Source organism: Nerophis ophidion, linkage group LG07 (assembly GCF_033978795.1).
Source record: "Nerophis ophidion isolate RoL-2023_Sa linkage group LG07, RoL_Noph_v1.0, whole genome shotgun sequence".
NCBI classification, from domain to species: Eukaryota; Metazoa; Chordata; class Actinopteri; order Syngnathiformes; family Syngnathidae; genus Nerophis; species Nerophis ophidion.
Genome location: NC_084617.1, coordinates 53,226,274 through 53,239,180, shown reverse-complemented (window position 1 = coordinate 53,239,180; position 12,907 = coordinate 53,226,274). Strand labels below are relative to the sequence as shown.

General features: G+C 43.4%; 1 protein-coding gene across 3 annotated transcripts in view; it reads left to right on the top strand.

Annotated features, from left to right (window-relative positions):
• The first annotated feature begins 310 nt into the window (after positions 1-310).
• The window catches only part of LOC133556488 (solute carrier family 2, facilitated glucose transporter member 11-like), a 29,736-nt gene continuing 17,139 nt past the window's right edge, over positions 311-12,907 (top strand). Inside the window, exon 1 of one of the 3 annotated variants that reach the window (XM_061906453.1) lies at positions 311-469. In XM_061906453.1, coding sequence (XP_061762437.1) covers positions 341-469 — 129 coding nt within the window. In that variant the 5' untranslated portion in view covers positions 311-340. Of the gene's footprint in view, positions 470-8,149; positions 8,308-12,907 lie in introns of those variants that run through there. The other 2 variants (XM_061906454.1, XM_061906455.1) reach the window with 2 other exon arrangements.

Below are 12,907 nucleotides of genomic sequence, written 5' to 3'. Positions count from 1 at the left end.
CCTAGGCTCCGAAAGAGACACGCGGTAGAAAATGGATGGATGGATGGATGACATTATGCAAAAGACTGATCAATGTATCCTTGCATAAAACAATAGATGCAGTTATAATTTTACGCATTTTATATTTTGCAGACAAAATGGTAAAAAGCCACACATAGTTGAAAAAACAGTACAACTGTGTAATTGTTTTCACTATATGGACCAGTAATCACAAGCCTTGGCCGCAAGAATGCAGTATGAAGGGTTACTGAATCCCCCAACCCCTAGACACCCGCCCACCCACACACACACACACACCACCACCGCTACACCCGAACCCCACTCATGGAGCACAGATCATATGCTGCACCTTGCAGCAACATTCCGCGAAACAAGTCCTTCACTTGTTTATCTAAGCTTGATTCTTGATTCTAGCAGCAGTTTTAGAATGGAGGCCAGTGAAGAACCACCCGTGCTACTACGTAAAGAGGTAGGCTTCTTATGTTTCTCCCATTTTAGTCATAGCATATAATATTTTCTCTTCACTAAATTAACTATGAGCAGTTACTAATGAACAGTTTTAGAAAGAAAAATGATGAGATGTTATTGCTTCTTATGATCAAACAACAAATACCAAAAGCTTTAACTTTCCACTGGTTAGGTCTGTGAGCAATGCATAAAGCGTGTTTGTCAGTGAACAAACTTTTATGCAATGTGCAGTAATCCCCTGTTATTGATTTGCACAGTAAGAGAACATCTACATGAGTGCATTGCAATAAATATTGGAAATTAACTCTAAGGTGTAGTCTTTACTATTTACTTTCAATGCTTACGAAAGTACAACTTGAGATGATGTTGTAACGAAAGAGTTAAGTTTTCTGCCATCAAGCCAGTTTTGCTTTCATTTGCAGAAGTGCTTTTAAGACCATGTAAGAGAAAACTAATATTTTGTTATTTAATGAAACTGCAGACTACACTGACAATCAGAGACAAAACATTTGAATGATCTTAGATCAGGTGTCACCAACCTTTTTGAAACCAAGAGCTACTTCTTGGGTACTGATTAATGCGAAGGGCTACCAGTTTGATACACACTTAAATAAATTGCCAGAAATAGCCAATTTGCTCAATTTACCTTTAATAAATAAATCTATATATATAAAAAAATGAGTATTTCTGTCTGTCATTCCGTCGTACATTTTTTTCCTTTTACGGAAGGTTTTTTTGTATAGAATAAATGATGAGAAAAACACTTAATTGAACGGTTTAAAAGAGGAGAATACACGAAAAAAAAATGAAAATTAAAATATCAAACATAGTTTATCTTCAATTTCGACTCTTTAAAATTCAAAATTCAACGGAAAAAAATGAAGAGAAAAACTAGCTAATTTTAATCTTTTTGAAAAAAATAAAAAAAGAATTTAAGGAACATCATTAGTAATTTTTCCTGATTAAGATTAATTTTAAAATTTTGATGACATGTTTTAAATAGATTAAAATCCACTTTGAAATAAGATTTAAATTTGATTCTACAGATTTTCTAGATTTGCCAGAAGAATTTTTTTGAATTTTAATCGTATTAAGTTTGAAGAAATATTTCACAAATATTCTTTGTTGAAAAAACAGAAGCTAAAATGAAGAACAAAATTAAAATGTATTTATTATTCTTTACAATAAAAAAAAAAAATATTTGAACATTGATTCAAATTGTCAGGAAAGAAGAGGAAGGAATTTAAAAGGTAAAAAGGTATATGTGTTTAAAAATCCTAAAATCATTTTTAAGGTTGTATTTTTTCTCTAAAATTGGCTTTCTGGAAGTTATAACAAGCAAAGTAAAAAAATAAATGAATTTATTCAAACAAGTGAAGACTAAGTCTTTAAAATATTTTTGTGGATTTTCAAATTCTATTTGAGTTTTGTCTCTCTTAGAATTAAAAATGTCGAGCAAAGCGACACCAGCTTGCTAGTAAATGATTAAGATTTAAAAAATAGAGGCAGCTCACTGGTAAGTGCTGCTATTTGAGCTATTTTTAGAACAGGCCAGCGGGCGACTCATCTGGTCCTTACGGGCTACCTGGTGCATTGGTGACCCCTGTCTTAGATCATAAACAAAAGAGGGTTTAGGGAGTCAGAACCTTTTCTCACGTAAGTTTTCTTCTTTTTTGTTGTCTGCACATTTCCAAGATGTTGAGGGCAAACCACATACTCTAAAATTTTAGTAAATCTGGTCCAATGTGATCTTTTGAAAAGGCATGCTCAAATCTCACATAACTTTATGGATTACACTCTGAGGGTGTCGGCTATCTGTTAAAAGTTGAACATTCCATGATGCTAGTTGACATCTAAGTTCCTTCCTAAATCATATCACTTTTTTTCTTGCACAGTGATTAGTTCCAGACTCAATCTTATGTTATCATAACACATTTATTAACGGTGTTGATAATAAAGCAACTTTTGTAGATACCTAACTATCATGCAAGTATATAAAAACGTCAACTCCTTTGTAATCTATATAATTTAATCCTTATAATAACACCATATAAACATAACATAATAAAAAGCTAACAAGAAGTGTTAGCAGATACATTTTTTACGTATAATCAAACTGATTACTGTACTGTACAGCAATGGTTCTCAAATTTTTGACTAAGTACCACCTCGGAAAACACTTGGCTCTCAACGTACCACTATAATTACAACATGAAATTCCGGAGCGTATTTTATTTAATTATTTTTGGCCGCTGTGACATTACACACAGTTTGAACAGTAACACTGTGTTTGAATATTTAATTAAGTGATTCTCTGTATTACCAATAAAAAGGTTTCTCGTGGTAAAAATACAAAAAGAAACATTTCAACTACAAAAATGTATATAGAAATAAATATGAAAACTACTAATAATAACTATGTACAATAACACAAATGATAATGGAACATTACTGTAATATTACTGCAACGCATGCTTAAACAAATGTCTTTTAACTGCCTTTTAAAAAATGTACTCAGAGTTATACAACAACTTTAAATAACAAGACATGGCTTTTGGAAATTGGGGACGACTACCCATTATTATTACTTCTTTGCTACTTCAGGTACCGACGCCACATGTTAATGTTCTAGTGGCCCGAGTACATGTGCCGCCGGAAGTCCAAGTACCACCTTGATCCAAGACATTTTCGGGGTTAGGGCTAACACAAGACTGTGAGGGTCCGCCCATGTTATGTCGAAAGCCATTTCGGCAATAGTATTATGACCTATGACTTTTAATTACATTGCTGCAAACATTCTAAAATTGCCTCTTAAATAATAGTGAATAAAATTACTTTAATAGAAGCGACACCAGACCACCATAGCGAACCACACAGTTAACCCCCACATAATCAATCACATTCCTATCCATCTAATGTCCCTTCCAAGGTTTCTCATTGTTCCAATTCGTTTGAGTTTTTTCTTGCCCTGATGTGGGATCGGAGCCGAGAATTTCATTGTGATTTGTACAGCTCTTTGAGGTATTTGTGACTAAGGCCTATATAAATAAACTTTGATCAATTGATTGGTTGATTGATTGATTGATAGACCCCTGTAACCCCCTCAGTGGCCTAGTGGTTAGAATGTCGGCCCTGATATCGGTAGGTTGGGAGTTCCAACCCCGGCCGAGTCATACCAAAGACTATAAAAAAATGGGACCCATTGCCTCCCTGCTTGGCACTCAGCATCAAGGGTTGGAATTGGGGGTTAAATCACCATAAATGATTCCCGGGCGCAAAACCACTGCTGCCCACTGCTCCCCTCACTTCTCAGGGGGTGATCAAGGGGATGGGTCAAATGCAGAGGACAAATTTCACCACACCTAGTATGTGTGTGACGATCATTGGTACTTTGACTTTAACATAAGCAATCTATTAATGCCTATAAAATAATAGTGAATATAATAGCTTCAACGAAAGGCTGTATCAGAATACAACAACAAATTAGAATGGGTTATTGTGGAGAGACGGGGCCGGCATTCCGACAGCGAGGCAGGGCACACCAGAGCCCGCTCCAAGATGGCGGCGAGGAGGCGTGGCCGGCGGGGCGCGCCGGGATCGACGCCATAAACAAGATCAGGTGTGTGGATCGCGCAGCTGGGCACGATCATCTAATCTACTCGCAAGCAGCACTTCATGCAACGAGGAAGAGAGCGAGAGGCAGACGCAAACGACGTGGACGGCTGAAAAGCTACACGGAGGAGCGAGCGGTGAGAGCGCGGACGGCTGAAAAGCAACCCGCAAAATACTTTTCTTATTTGGTGTTACGTCTGCGAGGGTGCATGGCTGCGATTGTCGTGTTCCTCAGCAACGCAGGAAGCAAGCAGGAGTAGCGTGGCGGTAAGATGAAGTTTATTTTATATATTTAAAGCAGAATCAAAAATACAAACTGAGGACGCTAACAAGTGTGGAGCTAAACAAAACCAAAATGTCACCAAGGGTGAAAAAACGAGAAATGCTAGTGTGTACTAACTTACTATAGCAAGGAGAAAAAAACAGGAGAACGTAACTGTTGCCTACAGCAAACATTGGCCCAGCAACTACTGCTGGGTGACAGGACAATATAAAGGGGAGTGAGTAACCTAAACACCTGGTGGGAACACTAATTGCTAAACTAAGACAGGTGAGGAAAATCAGTGTCCATGGAAACCAACAGAAAACAGGAAAAGAGGGTGCACCCAGGAAACACACTAAAACAGAAACATTACCAAACATAAATGATGCCATGACCCGGGTAAAGGAGCAGGTGGCTCGTCTGTCGGCGTGGGCGGAGCCAGAGGCGGAGCAGGCGGCTCGCCTGTCAGCGTGGGCGGAGCAGGTGGCTTGTCTGTCCGCGGGGGTGGAGCCAGAGGCGGAGCAGGCGGATCGTCTGCCGTTGTGGGCGGAGCCAGAGGCAAGGCAGGCGGCTCTTCTGCCGGCATAGGCAGGGCCAGAGCGGTAGGTGGGTGCATGACTGAACAGGACTGTTCCTCCCTCTCCAGCTCCTTCAGCACCCCATTGTACCACTCAGCGCTGTACTTTTCTGGAGGACTCTCTTTGCTTGGCAGTGCTTGAGCAGGAGATAGAGAGAATGACGTTTGCAGGCCCACCAGGGTTGATGGTGGCGCCAGAGCAGTAGGTAGCTGCAGGACTAGACGGGACTGTTACTCCCTTTCCAGCTCCTTCAGCACTCCCTGGTACCATTGGTCCATCCACTCTGCGCTGTACTTCTCTGGCCAGTCCAACTTGCTTTGCAGCACTGGAGCAGGAATTGGGGCCGAAACCGACAAGGCCCCCGCTGGAGGAGAGGCAGGCAGCAACCTCAGAGGAAGGAGGTCTGCTTGCCCCGCTGACATGCTACCAGCACTGTTCCCCCCCTTAGGAAGCAGATTCCAGATGCTACATGGAGCTGGTGCGGGGAGCACTTGTGCGAGTTTGGCGGGAGCACAGGGCAAGGGCGAGTGAGCTCTCGGAAGCCTGGGGCTGGCCTTGTGCGTGTGCGCCGCTCGCGCCCTTCTGGAAAATTACCTGCATGTGATGGGGAAGAGAAGCCGCACGGGAAGAGCCTGGTAGTCAACGTCAAGGGAAAAGCCTTGTTGTCCTTCTGCGCATGCTCATGCACTGTGCCGGGCGCTGCCAGAGCCTTCGCTTCCCAGGTGGTGTGACGTCACCGCGCGACAGGTACAAGTCTTGGCGGCACTTGACAAAATCCCAAGCATAGTATACAGTGGAAAGGTGAGCGTTGATTATACCAAGATTACGCTGACAGGTTGATGGAGATCCTGACTGTGTCGGGTGAAGAGAAGATGCCTGTGGGCAAAGTACTGAGGAGGACGTCCGGATGGCTTGCGAGTGGGGGAGGATGCGGCTTTTTGCGTCCGTCAACTTAGCCAGAAGTTGCCCCCATGCCACCATGGCGTTGGGAGGGAGATCTTCTTCTAACAGCTCCGCTTTGTCTTCGCACTCCCATGGCTGGGCGTCCGCTCTGAGCTCCAGGAGGATATCTTGCTTGTCCTTGTCGGATAGGAACACTTCATCTGGCTGGGTCAATATGTTACGTCTGCAAGGGCGCATGGCTGCGATCGTTGTGTTCCTCAGCAACGCAGGAAGCAAGCAGGAGTAGCATGGAGGTAAGATGAAGTTTCTTTTAATATATTTATAGCAGAATCCAAAATACAAACTGAGGACGCTAACAAGCGTGGAGATAAACAAAACCAAAATGTCCCCAATGGTGAAAAAGACGAGGAATGCTAGTGTGTGCAAACTTACTATAACAAGGAGAAAAAACAGGAGAACGTAAATGCTGCCTACAGCAAACATTGACCCAGCTACTGTACCTTAAACACGTCTCCAGCTTCTTAGTTGTCTTTTTGATCCTGATCTGTGTGTCTTTTTTTCCCTGCGTTAATTGTCGTGTCTTCCCTCACCCCGCAGTTCCTTGTGTACGTCCCCGAGTCACGCTGTGTGTCGTGTCCTCTTGGATTCCCGTTGTCTTCCTCCTGCTTCCTGGTTCTCGACTCCTTGCCCGCCCCCGGACAACGACGACTCGCTCCTGCCTCTCGACCAAGCTTTCGCCCTTGGACTTCCCTGCCTGCCTTTCCCTTGCCTGACAGCACCGCTCCTCTCAACACGCACCTCCAACACTTATGGTAAAACACCTTCCGTTAAATTCTACACATAGTCTTGCACCCATTTCCTTTTGGTTACATACACATCATATTTGACATACATATATATAAATTAATACAATATAATATAATATAAAATAATAATATGTAATATAATATTATACAATATATTATATAAAATATATAGATATATTATATATATATATATATATATATATATATATATATATATATATATATATATATATATATATATATATATATATATATATATATATATCGTACTTCCCTGAATTGAAGCAGGGCATATAGTATGCGCCAGCCTTGAATTACTGCCGGGTCAAACTTGCTTCGCAAAATAATTAGCGCATGCTTAGTATTACCGCCTGGTCAAACTCGTGACGTCATGTGTGACACTTCCCCTGTCATCATTTTCAAAATGGAGGAGGCTGATTTCAATACCGGTAATTTGAAATCGCATAAAGGGAAGATTAAGAGGTATTCAGTAGGATTTAAGGTCCAAGCTTACATCAAATTTTTACTGCATGCCTTTGGTAAGTGCCGGAGTGAATAGATGTTTTAAAATAATTAGCACATGCTTACTTTTACCGCATGCCTTTGGTAAGCGCAGGAGTGAGAAGAGGTTTTAAATTAATTAGCGCCCCGGCGGCAATTCAAGGACATACGGAATATATGTGTATATATAGATATATAGGATTAGATATCTCCTTGTTTAAATAAAGACGCCCCAGGCTATACGTTTTCCCAGTCTCTGTGCCGTCTCCTTCTCCCTGGAACCCTCACATTTGGAATATAAAGAAGTCTACACCTGCTCGTAAATGTCTGTGCTTGGTGGTCCTGGGAACCCGCACCACGGCATGAGACCGTCACATTTGGCGCCTAACCTGGCTGGACCACCGGAGGCGGGGGAGGACGATCCCCTGTGAGCTCTCGTAGGCGCACTGGCCGGCCGATAACAATGCCAACTCCTGCAGGTGCTGACGGACCATGTCGGACAACACCAGTTAAATAAAAAGAAGTTGAAGAAGTTCAAGAAAATGATACAGAAGAAGAAGTTGAAGAAGTTCAAGAAAAAGATACAAAATAAGAAAAAGATTAAAAAGAAGAAAAAGATACCGAAAAAAAAGATACGGAGGAAAAAGATATAGAAGAAAAAGATGACGAAGAAAAAGATAAAGACGAACAAAAGACAAATACGAAATGGAAGAAAAAGAAGGGGAAGTAAAAGAAGAACAAGGGAAAAATGAACAGAAAACCGGGGGCACAGATGGCCGTGACAGTCATTTCCCGCCCCTTAAAAAAAAGTAGGGAAGAGTACGCTCAGCCGGTCGGAGTCTCGGCTTGCGTCTGGCGATGGAGGACTTTGGAGAGGCGGGGCCGGCATTCCGACGGCGAGGCAGGGCACACCAGAGCCTGCTCCAGGATGGCGGTGAGGAGGCGTGGCCGGCGGGGCGCGCCGGGATCGACGCCATAAACAAGATCAGGTGTGTGGATCGCGCAGCTGGGCACGATCGTCTAATCTACTCGCAAGAGGTAAAAGGGAAGCAGCAGAGGACGACAGGGCAGAAGGACGAGAAAGACGAGAGACACAACAAGCAGCAGCGCACGCGATGAGGAAGAGAGCTAGAGCTAGAGCGAGAGGCAGACGCAAGCGACGTGGATGGCTAAAAAGGTACACGGAGGAGCGGACAGTGAGAGCGCGGACGGCTGAAAAACAACCCGCAAAAGCCTTTTCTTATTTGGAAAATAAAGAAGTCGACACCTGCTCGCAAATGTCTGTGCTTGGTGGTCCTGGGAACCCGCACGACGGCATGAGACCATCACAGTTAGCCTTTAAAATAACTTTCAGCAACCTATCTTTTGTTGTTAAGGATTTGTTCCTGTTGACAGGTAAGTCACCACGTGGTAACTTTTACCTCTGTGCAAAATGACTGCAGATGAGATAGGCTCCAGCCCCCTCGGCGACCCCGTAAGGGACAAGCGGCAGAAAATTATTTATATAGGCTAGTAAGGTAAAGTGTTGTACCTGACAAGTTTCGGCCACCTTGCTTCTGCAGCCTTCTAGCTGGGTCCAGCGACGCACCGTCTCACCCCGCTCGCACGTGTCAGCAAAGGCAGAAGCCGCGGCGAAACGCGTCCCCTAGCGACAGAGAAGCGCTAACTCCACTTTCACTTCCTCTGAGACAGAGCCAGTTTCAACCCGTCCAGGACTCTTCCCCCATGTCTGGTAATCCTTTTTTTTTTTGCCTCATTTCACTCCTCCGGATGGTCTTGTAGTCACGGGTACTGCACCCGTGACGTCAGCCCTCTGACGTCCCCAGAACAGAGTGGAGATGAATAATTTTTTTTAGAGCATGCACTCCCTCAGTCATCCACTGGGGACTTAAGTGAAGCTATTTAATTTTTAAAGGATATTTGTTTACAGTCTCAAAGTTGGTCTTATGATTTACAAAACCCGCCACCTGTGACTTTGGCCCCTCCCACCCAGTCTACCTCCTTCTGTTCCTCCCCCCACCCACCCCTAGGGGTAGTTTTAGACCGTGGAGAGCGCGTCTGGCATCCGCTTTTGGAAAGGGGGTCTAGTGCTGGTAGCTGTGCTACGGAGGTAGCACAGCAGCGCTCAGCCAAGCCTCTACCTCCACAGACCTCCTCCACCGGTCTTTTGTCCCGCCAGACCGCAACCTACTGTGCGTCATCCTACACCGGTATTCCGGCTAGTTAGACCACTACCACCTCCTAGGCCGCCTCCACCGGCACCACGGCTAGCTGTAGTTAGCCCAAGTCCTAGTCCAAGTTCTCGCCCAAGTCCTAACCCAAGTCCTAGCCCTAGCCATAGTCACAGTCGCAGTCATAGTCCTACTCCTAGCCATAGTCATAGTTCGAGTCCTGGTCCTTGTCCTAGTCTTAGTCTTAGTCATAGTCATAGTTCGAGTCCTTGTCCTAGCTTAGTCTTAGTCATAGTCTTAGCTTTAGTCCTAGTCCTAGTCACAGTCTGAGTCCTACACATAGTTTGATTCCAAGTCTTAGTCTGAGTCTGTGTCATAGTCCAGGTCTGGATCCCACTCCAGCACCGGACTCTGTGCTGGATCCCACTCCAGCACCGGACTCTGTGCTGGATCCCACTCCAGCACCTGACACTATGCTGGATCCCACTCCAGCACCGGACTCTGTGCTGGATCCCACTCCAGCACCGTACCCAGTGCTGGATTCCACTCCAGTACCTGTTCCTCGGCTGGCGTCAGCACTAGTGCCTGCACTGCGGCTGATACCAGTGCTTGCTCCTCGGCGGACACCTGTGCCTGCTACTCTGCTGACGCTCAAAGCTCCAGCACTGGCCTCGCCTGCTGTTTCAGCACCTGTCTCCATGGCGACGACAGCGCCACCTGCTTCGGCTGCAGCACCCGCACCCTCTTCGCCTGCTGCACTCGGCCCTGCTTTGGCTGCAGTACCCGCACCTTCCTCGTCTGCAGATTCCAAGCCCACCATGACGACGGCGCTGAAGCACCCACCTCCACATCGGCCACGGATGTGGCCTTGCCCAGGTTGTCCTCCTCGCCGGGCGCTTCTTCCTCCACATCGGCCACGGGTGTGGCCTCTACAAGGTCGCCCTCCTCGTTGGGCGCTTCCTCCTCCAAGTCGGCCACGGGTGTGGCCTCTACGAGGTCGCCCTCCAAGACTTTTACGGCAGCGGCGTTCCATCCGCTGCCGCCACCTGACTTGTCCTCGGTGGATTTCGGGACACGCGACCTGGCGACCCTCCACCGTGTCCTCCCTCCGCCCTCCCTTCATGTTTGGACTTTTTTATTATTTTCTAGCTCATATGCTAGTTCTGTTGGTTTTTGTTAGTGCCTTTTGTGCAAGTGCCTTTGTTTTTAGTTTGTTTTATAGTGTTAATAAATCATTATCCTTACCCTCACGTTGTGTTCCATCCTCCACTGCACCCACGAGAGAACAAACATCAACACGATGCCAGCAAAACGTCACTTTACGGCTGTAATTTCAGCCAAAGGTGCATCAAGAAAGTATCGAACAAAGGCTATGAAAATCAATCAATTTATTTATATAGCCCTAAATCACAAGTGTCTCGAAAGGGCTGCACAAGCCACGACATCCGTGGTACAGAGCCCACATAAGGGCAAGAAAAAACTATGTACATGTGCCTTTTTCTGCTTTTTATTCTTAAAAAAATTTGCTAAACTACAAAAAAAACATTTTCAGATTATCATAATGGGGTATTGTAGGTTCAACAAAAAATTATTTATTCCATTTTGGAACAAGGCTATAACATAGCAAAATGTGTAAAAATTGAGCGCTGTGAATACTTTCCAGACGCACTGTTCAAGCATGTACAGCACCGCCAAATATAGAAGTGTCTATGATAATACAATTTATTACTTTGAAGTTTTTAGCAACATATGGTCAAATATAAATATACTGTAGCTTTGAACGAGAGTTTTGGATGATTTTTTTTAAACAATTACTGTAATTTTTAAAAGATCTACGCTTTGTTTTTTAGAACTAAAATGTGAACTCTATGCTATTAATATATCTGATCATCTAAAGTGATATAATGAGTTTGAGTGGTGATGGCGAGGAGCAGTTTTGCGGCAGGGCTCCGCCCACCATGAATGAGTATGGATAAGTACGTATGTATATTTACATTTAATTAATGGATGGATGGTCAAAATCTCTAAGAGGAGTTTGTTGAATTACGACCCCTATTTTTAGCCTAAAACTGACTGACGGAAACCAAGATGGCCGACTACCTGTTTATTGTCAAATATGGCTTCTTGAAACTTGTATGTGTGTACTCTATCGATAGACGTCTCTATCGATTTTCATGATGTTATGTGAATCTGGTAACACGGGGTAGTTTTTCACATTTAGTCAAATTTAAAATTTTGTGCTTGGGCCCCCAAAACTGAAAAAACTGGTGAGTTTTCATGCATGTTAAGGGACTCATAAAGACCAAGTGGGAGGATAACAAAAATCCAATTTTTAAAGCTTTTTGCTGCTCGTACCCTAATCCGCAGCTTTGAAAGGGCCCTTGCCCCTACACCCCCACACCTCAAGAGTCACGCGAGACTGCAGGAACGCATTATGCATGCAGTCACGTCCATTCCCAATGCCCGACCCAGCATCAAAATTTCAGGAAGAACGGAGAATGTGTAAGTAAGTTATGACTGTTATCAATGTGTAGTCATGATTACACCCCAACATAAAAGCCTCAAGTCCGTTTGTAAGGAGATCTCATTTTTTAAAGCGCAGTAATGACAGTTTGATAGTAGATTGAGCAGTTTTCGCCTTTAGGCTCTGCCCATTATGAATGGGTTCGAATAGGTACTGACAGATCTAACAATTAAGATCAAGATTGGATTTTGTAGAGCAGTGTTATTAACATTTTGTGTATTGTGGCGAACATCCGGATCAAAATTTGGAGTCATGCCACGCCCACATCTTACGACGTAGGAAAAGTTCCTTAGCAATTATTTTATCGTCTACACGTCTAGTATCTGTCATTTTAACGGCAAGTCATTTCGTCAAAGTCCCTAGGACAGTGGTTTTTAACCTTGTTGGCGGTACAGAACCCCACCAGTTTCATATGCGCATTCATCGAACCCTTCTTTAGTGAAAAATAAAAAGTGTTTTTTTTTTTCAAATTCAAGACAAAGTTGTATGTTTTTCGTAAAACTTTAGTATGGGGAACATATTCTAAGTAACAAAGACTTAATTTAGAGTTATTTGGACACTAGGGGAACATATTCAAAGTGATAAAGACTTAATTTAGAGTTATTTGGTTAGGGTCAGGGTTAGAGGGTTAGGGTTATATATAATAAGGCCATGCCGAATAAGGCATTAATAAGGACTTAAAAATTACTAGTTAAGAGCCAATATGTTACTAATTTGCATGTTAATAAGCAACTAATTCAGTGGTTCTTAACCTTATTGGCGGTACCGAACCCCACCAGTTTCATATACGCATTCACCGAACCCTTCTTTAGTGAAAAATAAAAAGTTTTTTTATTTTCAAATTCAAGATAAAGTTGTATGTTTTTGGTAACACTTTAGTATGGGGAATATATTCTTAGTAACAAAGACTTAATTTAGAGTTATTTGGACACTAGGGGAACATTGTCTAAGTGATAAAGACTTAATTTAGAGCAGCGGTTCTTAACCTTGTTGGAGGTACTGAACCCCACCCGTTTCATATGCGCATTCCCCGAACCCTTCTTTAGTGAAAAATAAAATGTTGTTTTTTTTCAAATTCAATA